Genomic DNA, 14,291 nt, shown 5'->3' with positions numbered 1-14,291 from the left:
AAGTTAGGCATGTTGAATTTGCCTTAAGCAAGCTGAGTCTTGCTGTGAATTTAACTATTGAGAAGAGGGAAGATTAATACAGCAACCAGTGCCATGAAACAGGTTTGCCAGCTGGCAGCCCAGAGCAGTCTGACCTTCAAGTAGTTCAAGCACTGCTGGGTAAATGTTGACAGAGCTGTTAATGATCCCCCATGACACCAACTCCGTGTTATTTTTACATAAGTGCTGTTTCTTTTTAGCCTGAGCGGGGTTTTCTGTGCATGCCTAATATCAGGCACAGAAAACAGCAGAAACCTTTCTGGCTCTGCTTTGCTAATGCAAGCCACAAGGTGAGGGGCTGGAGCTCTGTCCCATCAGAAGTAGATGGACAGTGTTCAAGGCCAGGTTGGACAGAGCCTTGGGCGGCATGGTCTAGTGTGAGGTGTCCCTGCCCATGGCAGAACTAGATATCTTAAGGTCGTTTCCAACCCAGATCATTCTGTGATTCTATGATGTGTGATCCCCTTCTGGAGAAAGCAGACTTTAGTGATTTTATGTAGAGCAATTCAGCTGCCTTATAGCATTCTTAATGGTTTAGTTTCCCTGGAGAGACATTGGTTTATACTATAGTGAGGTCTGTCTCTCTTGTGTATTAGAGGGGAGCAGTTAAGCCAGCTACTCACAAAGGGGTACAACTGCCAGAAGACTGTTACTAGAGAGGATCTCCATGTTGATTAGATTCAGGGGGGTTTAATTTAAGCCTGATTTGCTTTAAAACCCCCAAACCTTAGCCCTTGAGTGCTCTGATGATTGCTCTTTCTTGTCTTCCTAGGGATTGTGGTAGACCCTCGGCACCTTTCACTCGTGGCAGATTACATGTGTTTTGAAGGATTTTATAAACCACTGAATCGTTATGGAATTCAGTCCAACTCCTCCCCTCTGCAGCAGATGACATTTGAAACCAGCTACAAATTCCTGAAGGAAGCAACAATGATGGGTAAATGGTTTTAGTTTGAAACGGATGGCTGCAGCATTTCACATAGGCTTTGTTTTCATTGTGACTTTCCACTATTTTGAGTAATGCGTGATTGCACTGGGGAAAACAAAATATGCCAGAGGCTAAAATTTTAATGAAGCCTTTGCCTAGGAAAACGTTCCAGATGTTTTTAATGGAATTCTGTCAGCTCCCACATGTCATTTGTGGGGTCTGCGACTCCTTTCTCTTAAGAATTAGATAGGCATTTTTATAACATTGTTGAGATTTGTTAGAGCAAAGCTTTGTAACACACTACTAAATCTGCCTCCTCTGCCTCTGCTATTAAAATTGTCACCTCTGCTTTGTTTTCCTGTCTCTATTGAGATTTCCATGTTCTCATCTCTTCTCTATTCAGAATCTTACTGTGAGAACAGGCCTCCTGGTCGTTAGTTTGATTCTGGTTTTCTTCTGCTTTAGCACATCACTGTCTTTGCTTGTTTCCTCAAACACAGGCAAAGGATCAGGCTCATTTGTCTGATGGTGGGCTGCTGGTGCCATGTGGATGCCAAAGAGCATCCTTTCTGCTCTCCACTTGCTGCTTTGGAAGGTGTAGAGGTCACATTGGCTGTGTGGATCATGCAGGACATTTGAAATACAGCACTAGCCACCTACATTCAGAGTTCTCTCAAAAAAAGCATATGCTTTAAGTCTGTCACTAAACACAGTTTGTGTGATCTCATCCTTGGATACTAATTATGTCTCCCTTTTGCAAATAGTCCTGTTTTTGTCACTTGCCAGTTGGAGGCTTTCCTTCTTGGATGCCACTGTGCTGCCTTTGCTACCTGTTACACATGGGAGAAGCTCCCAACATGATCTCTTCAGCCAGTACCTTAAACTGCCTTGCACAGATGCCACAGATACTTTTATCCCTGCATTCCTTTTTGTTAGTTTTATACCTTTTCTGTGAAGGTAATTTGGGTTTTAATTAATAGCATTGGTTACTATTGACTTAATTCACCTGAAAATCAGAAAGGAACAGTGTAAATCCAAGGTGAAACTGAACTGTTACTTGCACAGTTGCTCCCTCTCTCTGGATTTACATTCTATCACATACTGACTTAGAAATATGTTCCTTGCCAAATGAAATGTGATTATCTTTATGGCTCATGTTATGACTAAAGACAGGAAGTGCATACTGACAGAAGGGCACCATGAGTTGGCAGGAAAGCTGCACTGATTACCAGTGGAGGGAGTTAATGATCTCACCACGATGGAAATCAAAGTCACAACACGGACTGCAGTGGTCTGGATCTGATCTGCTTCAGTGTAATTGATAACTTGACTGTACAGTTAAAGAGGTGCTGCAAGGGTGCCCGCTGTGATCAGTGAGAAGGTTTGTGGCCACTGTGCACAGCCAGTGTGAGAAGCACCATTTTAGAGTGTGGGGGTGACCCATCAGACTGCTGACCAGCGTTTGGGGTGCATCCAGAGTGAGATCCCTTTGGCTGTTTGCTCAAACAAGAACTCTCTGTTAACATCACCTGAGCAAACAAGACAGTTCTGACTGTTTTGCTTAATGACCTGACAGAAGAGCTTGGTTTCCTTCAGCTGGCACACATGTAGGAGCAGCTATGTAGTTATTCAGCTGAGATCAGAGCAGCACATGCTATGCACTGTGCTGTGGTGCAGCTTCTCTCCCATCCTCTGTAGAAAGCTCAGTACGTTCTGGTCTGTAGAATAAAGATGACCCAAACTCAGCAGGAGTTTAACAGTTTTATTTCCAGTCTTCCAACTGCTTTAATGGCAAGATTCCAGCATTAGGATGAATGAAAACCAGCCTGGGTGCTTATAAAAACCAGTGGAAGCAAACCAGTCCTAGCCAGACATGTCATCTGGAGAGCTTCCAAATGGCTGTGACACAATTTCGCTACAGTGAGTAACCACAAAATCAAAGGAATTCATGGAATGTCTCTGCAGTGAAACCTTCTCTTCATATCTAGCCAGAAGGATTTAAAATCCACATCAAAAGGATTCACTCTAACAAAGGAAAAAAGCAGCAATGAAAAGGGAATCTTTCTGGTTTTGCCTCACATGCATTTTTTTAGTGATCTATTTAATCAGCAAAATGTGTTCACTGGAAGGTCAGACCTGTGTTCCCTTAGGATTCAGAACGTGTTGTCTTTTCATGCTGAATAGGGAGAGTTCAGTAATGTGTGGCTTAATTCTTTGCTTGGACAAAAGGATTGGGATGAGATAATAGTTACTGTAAGAGGGGCAGGAAGAGTTTTGGGCTCTTGCTCTTAGAAATACAAATGAATCTGAGCAGTAGGTGGCAGTGCCTTGCTCAAACCAGGGAGGGCTGAACCGTGTAACCAGAATGCTCTTTACAGCACTGAGCATTGGGAATCCGTTGGAAACATCCTGATAGGAGTTCTGTTTGGATTCTGTTGCAGGTGCCCACGATGAGCTGCGATCCCCTTCGGCATGCCTGGTGGTGGGAAAAGTCGTTAAAGGAGGGACTGGTTTGTTTGACCTCAAGCAACCCCTTAAATAGTGATTTGGTGATAACTTAAGGATTCTGATTGGAATATTCATCATAAGAGACAGGTTTGCTCTATAGCTGTGCAGCAAGGGCACATACTGTGTCCCCTGTCATCTTCCTTTGCCAGCAGGATCTGGATACCTAATCCGGTTACTCTGGCTACATGATGAGTCTAATCTGTTTAGTGAGAATGTCTGCACCTGGAGGAGCTTTGATCCAAAGAAACATTTGTTTACTGTTCATTAATGTCAAAAAGGAGATTATTGGTGTGCATAGGAAAGAATAAAATGAAGGAGACCATCTGGGTCTCAAACAGGCCGTGCAACAGCAGTGGCAGAACGAAGTCAAAGCAGAACCTATTGATGCTGTCCAACCTCTGTGGGGCAGAATCCCACCTCGGGGGCAGTGCCAGTTGCCACATGGATGTTACATGACACATTTCCAGTATGGGAGGTCACATTCAGAACTCAAGAGGTGCAGCTGGGCAGCGCTATGCTGAAGCTTCAGCACTCTATAGAAGCATCTGTGCTTGAGGCCTCTCTCTTGCTGTGCTTCCATGCGCTGCCATGGCTTCTAGAAGCTTTAGAGGATGCATTTCCTTACTCTGCCTCTTCATTTATACAGAATTCTATGTGTCTGTGACACAATTGTTAAGTTTCTTGATTAGCTGAAGACCAGAATTCAGAGTTTTCATGGTTTCTATAAGCATTTTCCAAGGCTTTAAGACTTCTTTGTATGGAACAGATCTCCACACAGGGAGAAACCTGACATTTGATAAAGATGTATTCCTTAACTGGCAACGTGAGCTGCTGTAACAGTGGCTACACAAGAGACTCCTGTAAGAATTACCAAAACAGAGGTTTAAAGCTATTTTTGCTTAGATATTCTGTATATCAAAAAGGATATTTAATAAAGGAATATTGTGAACGCCCCATTATGTGGCTGTGTTACTGAAGGAACTTTCTTGTGCAGCCAACAGCCATCACTTTTGCTGTTAGAAATGGTGTAGCTGGGAGCTGTCAGCCACTCTTCAGCCATCAGACTTTCTTGTTCATGCGTTTGATTTTAATCAGAATGCAGTGCACACGAGTAGTTAACATTGGAGTTTGCTCAGCACCATGTAGGCAGATTTCAACCCCTGCTCCTTCTCAGTGGTACCTCTAGGCTGGTGGAGAAGTGCCAGAGCTCACTTAGCCTGCTGAGGAGCTCCTGCTTCCAGTGGGGCTGTGCTAAACAGGATCACATCAAGCAGTGGGAGAACTTGGCTTGGGATTATGAAGGAGCCTCTGTGGAGTATCTTAATGGGCTTCATTCTGCCCCAGCCCCTGAAAACTGTGTCAAATGTGCTGGAAATGGGGCTGAAGCTCAACAAATGCATTAGCTCGGTAGGTCTCTGGTTTCACTGTGCAAATGTTCATGAAAGATTTCCTTGTGTCTTCCTCCAGCTGTAGCACCTGCCAGGTATTTGTCAAACACATGTCATCCTGTGAACAACCAGGGAAATCACTTGGATGCAGCTGGCAAATGGGTAGTTGGGAAAGAACAAACACGGAAACAAAAACACTTGGAATTCCAGGCTGGACTGTTACAGGCCATTTGCTGAGAAAGATCCCCACGAGGTGTTCACAGTCCTGCAGTGAGGAGCATCTTTGCCACATTTTCCATATGGAGATGAGGCATTCGTTAGTTCTCTAGTTCTGTCCTAATTAATCCCTTCATCCAAGTGTTCACATCGGTTCTCTGTGAAGTTTAAGAGGTCGCTTTGATTGTGTTGTGGTAATGAATTGTCCCCAGAGATTTGGAGCAGTAGAATAAAGGAATGGTTTGGGTTGAAAGGACCTTAAAGCTTATCTAGTTCTTTCCAACCCTCTGCCACAGGCAGGGACACCTTCCACTACACCAGGTTGCTTCTCTTCTGTGAAGGGCTGAGAGAGTTGGGATTGTTCAGCCTGGAGAGAGACCTTAGAGCAGCTCCAGTGCCTAAAGGGGCTACAGGAAACCTGGAGAGGGGCTTTGGACAAGGGCCTGTGGGGACAACACAAGGGGAATGGCTTTAACCTGCCAGAGGGGAGATTGAGATGAGCTCTGAGGCAGAAGCTCTTCCCTGCGAGGGTGCTGAGGCGCTGGCACAGGGTGCCCAGAGAAGCTGTGGCTGCCCCATCCCTGGCAGTGTTCAAGCCCGTGCGAGTGTTCAAGGCCAGGTTGGACACAGGGGCTTGGAGCAACCTGCTCTAGTGGAAGGTGTCCCTGCCCGTGGCAGGGGTTGGAACTGGATGAGCTTTAAGGTCCCTTCCAACCCAAACCATTCTATGATTTAAGGCATTTTCCTATGATGTGGAAGATGGGGATTTTATGTCCCTCAGGCCAAAGAGGGTTAGGCAGCCCTGTGCTATGGATGAGCACTGTAACCCCAAGGCGAGGCCAAGCCTGGGTGCTGAGCTGGAGGTGTAGGGGCTGTACTGAGGAGCAGTGCTGGCTGCAGGGTCAAGCAGGGATTTTTAGGAGCACAAGGTTGATCAAGGGAGGCATCATTAGCAAAGCATCCTCCAGAGAGGCCTGTGCTGCTGAGCCAGCCCAACAGCCCATTCCCACTCCTGTTCCAGTGGGTGCCATAGAGCCAGGATTAAGCAAGTTAATGATGTTTTACAGTTTCTGGCTCAGATCCCTCAGAAGAGGTGACTGTCCACATTGGCCTGGAAAGGTTTAGATCTGATCACGAAGCCAGAGAGGATGTGGAGCTGTTCCTGTTCTCCTGGGTGCCAGCCTTGGGAAGATAAATGATCCCTGCCTCGGACCTGGTGGGGCTCTGGCTTGGTCTGTAGTAACACTGCTGCTGTTGTTTGGGGTTTGGAGCCTTGCCTGGCACTACAGAGAGGATAAGGAGTGATCAAGGAGTAACAGTGGAGCAGTAACGTGAACTGCAGTAAATACAGAGCTGCATTATTAATGGGACATTACAACTGAGCGGGTGAGTAGAGCAAATCGTGTGCTGACAGTACAACAGCCCTGCAGAAAAACCCCAGGGCTGTACCTTGGAAAGCAATCAGTGCTCTGCAGCACACTTCAGTGCTTCACTGCAGGGCTCTTCTGCTTTCTGTTATGCTTTATTTCCTCTGCCTGTGAGCCTGGATTATTTCTGGAAGATGCAGAACTTGAGATGAGTTTAAAACCCAACGGCCTCGTGAATGTGAATGATGCTGCAAGCCAGGGCAGTGCCCTCGGCCTCCCCTGGGAATCAGCTGTGATGGAATGGATCTGCTTTAATCTGGGGTAAAGCTCCAGAGCTGAATGTTTACGAGTGGAAAGACAGTGCAGTCAATCCCTGCTCCTGCAAACTCCATCCTCAGGAGTTTGAGGCTGGTGCCAAGTGAGGGGCAGCAGCAGGAAGCGCCCCTTTTGTCCCCTCTTTGCACAAGTGTTGGGGACAACATAATGTCATTTTACAGCAAGGCAGCAGCTCTTGTGCTTTGCCTCATGTTTTGGGGCCAGGCCAGGGCTCTGGGCAGGAGAACGTTGCTGAAACAGCTCTTTTAAGGTGCTGATGCAGCCCCTCTTCCACCCACCAGTTATCTCTGGTACAGCCAGATCTTCCTTCATCCGAGACAGAGCTGATGCCCATGGCCACGCTCCAGCTGAACAGACCAGCAGTGACTCAGTGACACAAAGCACGTGGTGGGACATGGACGTGATCTACCCTCATGGGGTCTTGTTGACTTAAATCTTTGCCATTGAATGGCTTCAAGTCTCTGTCAGCCCCTTGAGGCCGTTCCCAGGCAGTGATTTCACAGGCTTTTGACTTTACCCTTCACTTGCAGAGGGTTTGTAGGGATTGCCTTGGCTTCACAAGCAGCTCTTGCAGCAAAGCCTGACCTGGCTGTGTCTACCTTAACTGTTCCCCATCCCGGCATTCCCAAGAGCCTTCCCTTGCTTGGTGGTGACCATCCTCACCAAAAGCCCACCATGGGGTGGCCACTTGCATTCCCTGTGGTTAACATTGGCTTGACCAAGTTGCTGGTGACCACAGAAAGTCCCTGCTCCTTCTTGGCTGTAGGATGGTTACAAAAGCCAGAGCTGACACTAATTTCTTCCCCCTTCTGTCCATGGAAATTCCCTTGCTTCAAATTCAAGGAACTGAAATGAATTTGGTCTGGGTTTTTGAACATTTTCCTCTTTTCTGCCAACATCTCTCAGCCCAAACTGCTTCCACTTTAAGTTATTTAAGGTAATGAGTCTCTGCAGGTTCATTTGGGGCTGGGATGGGAGACCAGCACTGAGAGCAGTGTATGACTGATGGCACATCCACCTGGGCAGGCTGCAGAGCACAAAGCCAGGCTGGGATTTATCCATTGAGGCTAAATCCTGACATTACAGCCCAGGGCTCTGTTTTTCCCAGAGTCTCTCTGACGGTGAACTTAGGACTTTGGTTCCACACGGTCCTACAGAGCCGTGCCAGGCAAACGCTTCCTCCTCCTGGGATTTGTGGGTATGGTTTTAAAGGACATGTTTAAACTGGGATTGAGTTTTCCTCCTGGATATGCTGAGCTGTGCCAGGGAGGCAAAGCTTTCTTCGCTGCAGTGCAGGGGCTGTGCAGGACTTGGACTCCTGAGTACTGCATCATCCCCGCAAGAACTGATCCTTTAAAACAAGGTTTTATGGATGAGAAAGTGGAATGTAACACTCTTGCTGATGCCTCATTTGAACTCCTGTTTGCTCAGGGACCATCTTGGATGAGCGAGGGCTGGGGGAACATGGAGACATGGAAAGTGCTCCCGGCACATCGTTTCCATCCCAGAGTCAGAAGCATCACCGGAGCATTGCTTCATCCTACATGTACCTGACAGACACAAAGCAGCAGCTCTATGACACATCTCTGGTTTCCAGCAAAACCTCACATGGCTTAAGAGAGTTGTCAGACCTGGTTTGATTGACACTGGTATGAACTCAGATGGGTGTCTCAAAGGGTGTCTTTACAGTGGCTCTTTGGGACAACTGGCTGAGAAATCCTGGATAAACCCATTGAGCTGAGCAGTACCAGGGGGAGTTGGAACTCATGATCTTAAGGTCCTTTCCAACCCTAACTATTCTATGAGGGAAGGGGAAAAGACCAGTCCTGTCATTCCCATTAAAGCCAAGCCTTCTGGGTTTAATATCTTTAAGATGGGGTGAAGGTTACTGTGTCACTGCCAAGCTTTCCCGGTGTGTCAGAGAAACACATTGGCAGTTGACCCTTGTGTGCACTGGGGAAGAAAATGAGTTCATAACTATGCATCTCTGCAGTGATACAGGTACCTGCCAGGCAACTAGGAATGAATTACCCCGGTGCACCGCCCGAAAAGACAGCACAGTGAACAGAGTCTGCGCAGGGGGTGGCAATGCTGTGGGTGTTGTTTTGCTGTGGTTTGTGGTCTCTTCTTTTCTGGCTCTGTAGCAGAAATGTCACTGTTTTTCTTGCTGTGTTATTTAGCTTCTGGGTAAGTGAAGAACTGGCATCAGCTCGACAGTGCCAGAGCATCAGGTCAGGGCAGAGCACCTCAGCCTTTGCTTCCATAGGGTGGTTTGGGTTGGAAGGGATCTTAAAGCTCATCCAGTTCCAACCCCCTGCCACGGGCAGGGACACCTTCCACTAGAGCAGGTTGCTCCAAGCCCCTGTGTCCAACCTGGCCTTGAACACTGCCAGGGATGGGGCAGCCACAGCTTCTCTGGGCACCCTGTGCCACCCTGGTCTTGTTACAGGCTGATTTAATGCAGTGAGTCTGGAGCAGCTCAAAGCTTCCATTAAGTGAAAGGGAAAAGCTGTGTGGTTAAAGCAAATGTTTTTAATGCTCACAAGATCTGGGCTCTGTTCCCAGCTCAAATGCAGATGTCTCATGATCTCAGACAAATCACATCACTCTCCACACGTGGGGGGCCCTCAGCAGCAGCGCGGTTGATGCGTCTTTAACACAGGCACTTTGCAGCACTCTCAGATTTGCCAGCAGAAGCCACATAAGCAAAGCCTCACAAACCCTGCCTGCATTTGCTGTCCGTTTCTGCTTCAATTCTGATCACCTCAAAGACATGTGATGCTATTCTTGTCCACCCTCAAAGCCTTGTGCGGAGTCTGGTGCCACTGCTGAGTCAGTCCTTGGTTTAGCACCCTGCAAACCACATCCTTTTCTTGCATGGCAGTAAAAGAACTTATGGTTGGAAGCAGCCTGTCCAAGGTGTGCTGCTTATACTGTCCTGTTAAAGACAGAGGAGACCATCAGCATTTCTGTTTTCATCATGCATGAGCCCCCCTCTGTGCTGGTCCAAGGAAGAGAGAACGTTTCCTAGCACAGAAGCTCTTAGCGAGCTGTAAGCACAGCCTGTGCTTTTTAGCATAAGGGTTCCCAGTCTTTCCTATCCCAGGAAACCATCAAAACTCCCCTGGACCCCAAGAGGATGGATCCAAGGACGACCCAGGGCTTGGGATCCTTGTGCCTCTTGGCTGCTTGCATTTGCCATTCAGTTTTGGGCCAGCTCGGAAAAGCTCCAGAGAAGCATGATGCTATTTCTGCAAACCTTGGGAGCGAGGCAGAGGCCTTGGGCATGGTTTTGGCACTGCTTGTGTTAGTGTCCTGCATGCTGCAATCATCTGCTCTGCTCTGACAAGAAAAGCAGCGTGTTTGGGAAGCAAGCAGTGCATCCAGAGGCAGTTTCCATCTGCCAGATAATCCCCTTCCGGGACAGAGGTGCAGTGATGCACTGAAGGGCTTTATCTCAATTCCCAGGCATCAATTACACTTGGTCTCATTAGTATTTTACAGGCAATTACTCCTCACACTGAAGCTTTCAAATACCCAGGAAGCAACAAACCCCCTGAGGGACAGGACCAGGGGAATAGTTTTAGGCTTCATCAGGCACTAGCTTAGATTAGAGACCCACCAGAGCTACACCCATCACTGAAAGCTTGAACTTGCAAGATGCTGCCTTAGATGACTTCTCTATTTCTTTCTCAGCTTTAGCTGATGAGTCCTATGTAGTGTGGAAAGCGCTGCAGCAAAAAGCACCTACCTCCAGCAACCAAACCCCATGGCAGGGACACTTACTTTGGGGTTGTTCCTAGGACGTGGGTGATGATTAGGACTTTTTTCTCCCCTGTGACTTCTGCAGAGGTTTTGTTCCTGCTCTCACACCAGCTCAGAAGCCTCTTGCTATTAGGACAAGCAGCGCTGTCCAAGCCCAAGCATTTCCCTATGAATAGGACCAACCTCTACCATGATCCCAAACCATCTTGAGGCTTTTGCTTGTGGTTTAGTAAACTGGGTTTCAAGGGTTTTCAGCCAGACACGCAGTGGGCATGGTGGTGTGGGGTTTCCTCCCATACGGCCGTGCAAGTGTTGAGTCGCAGTTGGAATGCAACAGGGATCAAAGCATGTTTGCTGGACAACTGTTCCATGTGCTAAACCCTCCCCACTCACCTTGTTTCCTTCTCTGCTGGGGTGTTTTGGGGAGGGATCTCCAGCGGGTGATTTGCTGAGGTGGTGGCACACGTTGAGAGGTTCCTTCAGCGCTGATGTGGACGGAGGTGTGTGGTTTCTCTTAGCACCCTCTGAGGAGCAGCCTGGGTGCTGGTTTTGGGTGTGCTGTGGGAGGGTGGCCCTGAAGAGCTTGTGTGTGGCACAGCACAGGTCCCCAAGCCTCTTTGTTCAGAGGTGTGGAAGGAGACGGGTGGCTGTAGGCAGCCCCAGTAGCACTTTGCCTCCTCCATCTGAGGGGCTTGGGGATGTTGCACGCTGCAGATGTCGAGACTGATGGCAGGAGGTCATCTGGGAACAAGATTTAGGGAGTTTTCTATTGGGAATATGCTATGCTGAAGTGTGAACCAGGGAGTATTCCCAGCACTTCTTCAGTTATCCTAGGGAGAATGTGGATACAGATGTCACCTGTGGGGCTTTACCCACTGGCAAAGCAATTCCACAAGCCCATGAGCTCCAAACAGGTCGTTTCCTTCACTGAGGGGACCTGTGCAGCTGGGGTGGCCCCATGAAATCACAGCCAGCTCAATGTCCAAGTCAAGAAGGGCCAGTGCAGAGTCTGTGTTTGATTCTCCAGCTGCAACAGTTTCCCCCTTCAAAAAGCCTCAGTGATTATAGCTGTCATGGGTCCATGTCATGTGGAGATGGTTGGATTCTCTTAGAGGTTTAATTCCTTGTAAATAGTTTTCTTTTTGAAGGAGGAAGTTTCTTACTGTGATGGTTACTATTAAGGACTTCAGATTCTTGCACACAGAATCATGGGATCAACATGTGAACTCGGATCATTAAAGGTAGAAACTCAAATGGGTTTAACCTTTAAGAAATCTTACGGTACTGGGTAGCCTCAGATTATGAGTTGATTATCCCTGATTAATGACCAGGGATCATTAATACTGAAAATAAGGAAACACCTCATTTAACTAGTAGTAAAGAGCTTGGAGATGGAAGAAGACACAGATGAATGAATAGAAGGAAAGAATTAATGATCTGGGTTTCTGATAAGCAAATCAGTGTATTTCCTTTCAATGGAATTCTCAGGAATTGATTTCCACAGGCCTCCAAAAAAACCCCAATCAATCCATCCAGCTGGGTTGTAGCTGTGGGTACATCAGGGTTAGACCATGTCCTGGGCCACTTTTGTCACCACCAACCTCCTGTCGACAGTTTAGACCAAGAGGTTTTGCTACCCATTGCCCTTCTGGCTTCTGGCTTGGTGGGAGCTGCCAGGAAGGTGCCTTTCCCAGATACGGCGCTTTATTCCTGCTTGGACAATCTGCTCGTGTGGATTTGAATGGCAAAAGCTGGTGTGGCCCCAAGACTTGAGCTCTGGTCTCGAGCATCAGTGGAGGAGGAAGTCAACACCACCCTCACCACTCTACACTGCTGGGTGGGCACCAGGTCTACCCAGCTCTCGGCGCTCGCCAGGCCTTTGGATCCCAGTGTGAGGTGAAAGAGGTAATAGTTGAACGCTGGAACAAATGCCAGGCCCTGAGGTGAGGTGTTACTGTCCGGGCAAAGCAATGCATGGAATTTACTTTGCAAATACCATATGGGGATGATGGGCAGCACTGCTCTGTCCTTGTTCTGCATAGCACAGCCGAGAGGGGACAGCAGAGGCTGGAGGACCCTGACTGAGATGTCCTGAATTCCCAGTATCCCCCAGCCCTGACATTTAGACATTTCCTTAGACACTTTTGGCTACGTCCCCATCCTTCCCACCACCTCTCAGCACACTACCCATGACCCAGGCATCACCCTGATGGTGCCTGTGTCCTTGTCCTGTGCTGTGTGTCAACACATGCTGAGAATCCTGAGGATGTGCAACTGATTCACCCGCTGCTGATTTGGCCTTAGTGGGGTTGGAATTGGATGATCTTTATGGTCCCTTCCAAACCAAACCATTCTATGATTCTATAATTCTATGCTATGTAAGGACAGCGATATATAACATGCCTGATAAATAAATCAGGATTTTGTTGGACCCATCAACCCAGTTTTAAACAAACCTGAAGCTGTGAGCACGCATACCATTATGCATATAAATATATAGAAATGAGTCCACCCAGTAATGAAGAAGTTAATTGCAGTGATCTCTTTGCAGAGCAAGAATAACTGTTCATGCAAATCTCTCCCTGACATTTCCCTAAACACCTGCAACTGCTTTGCCACTGTGTGCAATGTGACAGTTACTTACACTAGTGGTGTCTTTGCAAGGTGGTGAATGAGCAGGGGTGAAGCACCCGAGAACCATGTCCCCAAGGCCACTGTCTTTACATCCAGCTTGGTGAACAGGCAGAGCAGGGCTTTCCTTGGAGAAATGCACGCTGTGGCTTTTCTGGCTCTGCTAAGGATTGAAAACCAGAGCCTTGAGTTGGAAAAGCCACATCCTGGTGTTGGAAAGCTGTGGGAAATGTGATTTATGAAGAGATTTAAACATTGCAGCTGGGAAGTTTGGCTGGGAGTGGAGAACAAGCCGATCCAGCCACTGAGTGAGGAGAGATAAAAATCACACACAAGTACTTTTCCCAAACACTTCTTTGGCTGAGAATTCAAACCCACCACAGTTCTGGGTTAAACAAATTAATTACTGACTATCAGGAAGGATTCCTTCTCCAGCATATCTGCTTTCAATGGAGAAGTTTGACCTGGGAAATCCTGTTTCCCCACACCTCAATCCAACTTTGATGTGACATGCAAGCCAAGAGGGATGGGTGCACCACAGCAGCAACCTCTTCCTTCCCCTGCAGCCTCTCAGCCTCCTGCTCATTCACCCTCTGGCCTGGATGAATGAATTCCCACATTCCCATTCCTTTTCTGCCCAGATTTAGGTTTTAAATAGCCACTGAGCACATGGGACTCGATCCTTGCCCTTTGAACATCCTCAACCCCGGCAGCAGCACCGCAGCCCTCGCCCAGGCGGTCCCTGTGTTGCCTTCAGAGGATGTTAGCAGGAAGCAGCTTTAACCAGAAAAGAGGAAACCCTGCAGCCATTAAACCATGGGAGTTCTTGCCACAAGATGTGTTAGTGATGAAAAGTCTAAAGGGATGTGAGAAGAGATCGGGCCAGTTCCTAGAGGAGAGGGTCCTCGGCAGCGCTGGGGCACGCTGGCCTATTTACAGTGCTTCAAGAAATCTTTACATTGCTTATTGCCAAAATCTGAGCAATAACAGAGAAAGGATCACCCTCTGCCTGCCCTTCGGATTTTAATGGCCCTGCTGGAGAGTTGTACTGAGCTATGGAGATTTTTGTCTTGAGCCAGTGTGGTGCTTTGATGGGGTCCCAGATCAACCCCC

At 47.8% G+C, this 14,291-nt stretch overlaps 1 protein-coding gene across 1 annotated transcript in view; it reads left to right on the top strand.

Annotated features, from left to right (window-relative positions):
• The window catches only part of POLR1A (polymerase (RNA) I polypeptide A, 194kDa), a gene marked incomplete at its 5' end in the record, with an annotated part of 31,247 nt that extends 27,738 nt beyond the window's left edge, over nt 1-3,509 (top strand). Inside the window, 2 exons of the mRNA XM_010010767.1 lie at nt 812-976; nt 3,409-3,509. Coding sequence (XP_010009069.1) covers nt 812-976; nt 3,409-3,509 — 266 coding nt within the window. The remainder of the gene's footprint in view (nt 1-811; nt 977-3,408) is intronic.
• Nucleotides 3,510-14,291: the final 10,782 nt, after the last annotated feature.

The sequence above is a fragment of the Nestor notabilis genome, unplaced genomic scaffold, assembly GCF_000696875.1.
Source record: "Nestor notabilis isolate BGI_N333 unplaced genomic scaffold, ASM69687v1 scaffold8673, whole genome shotgun sequence".
Taxonomy (NCBI): Eukaryota; Metazoa; Chordata; class Aves; order Psittaciformes; family Psittacidae; genus Nestor; species Nestor notabilis.
The sequence above is the reverse complement of the archived record's forward strand: the minus strand, read 5'-3'. Positions and strand labels throughout refer to the sequence as shown.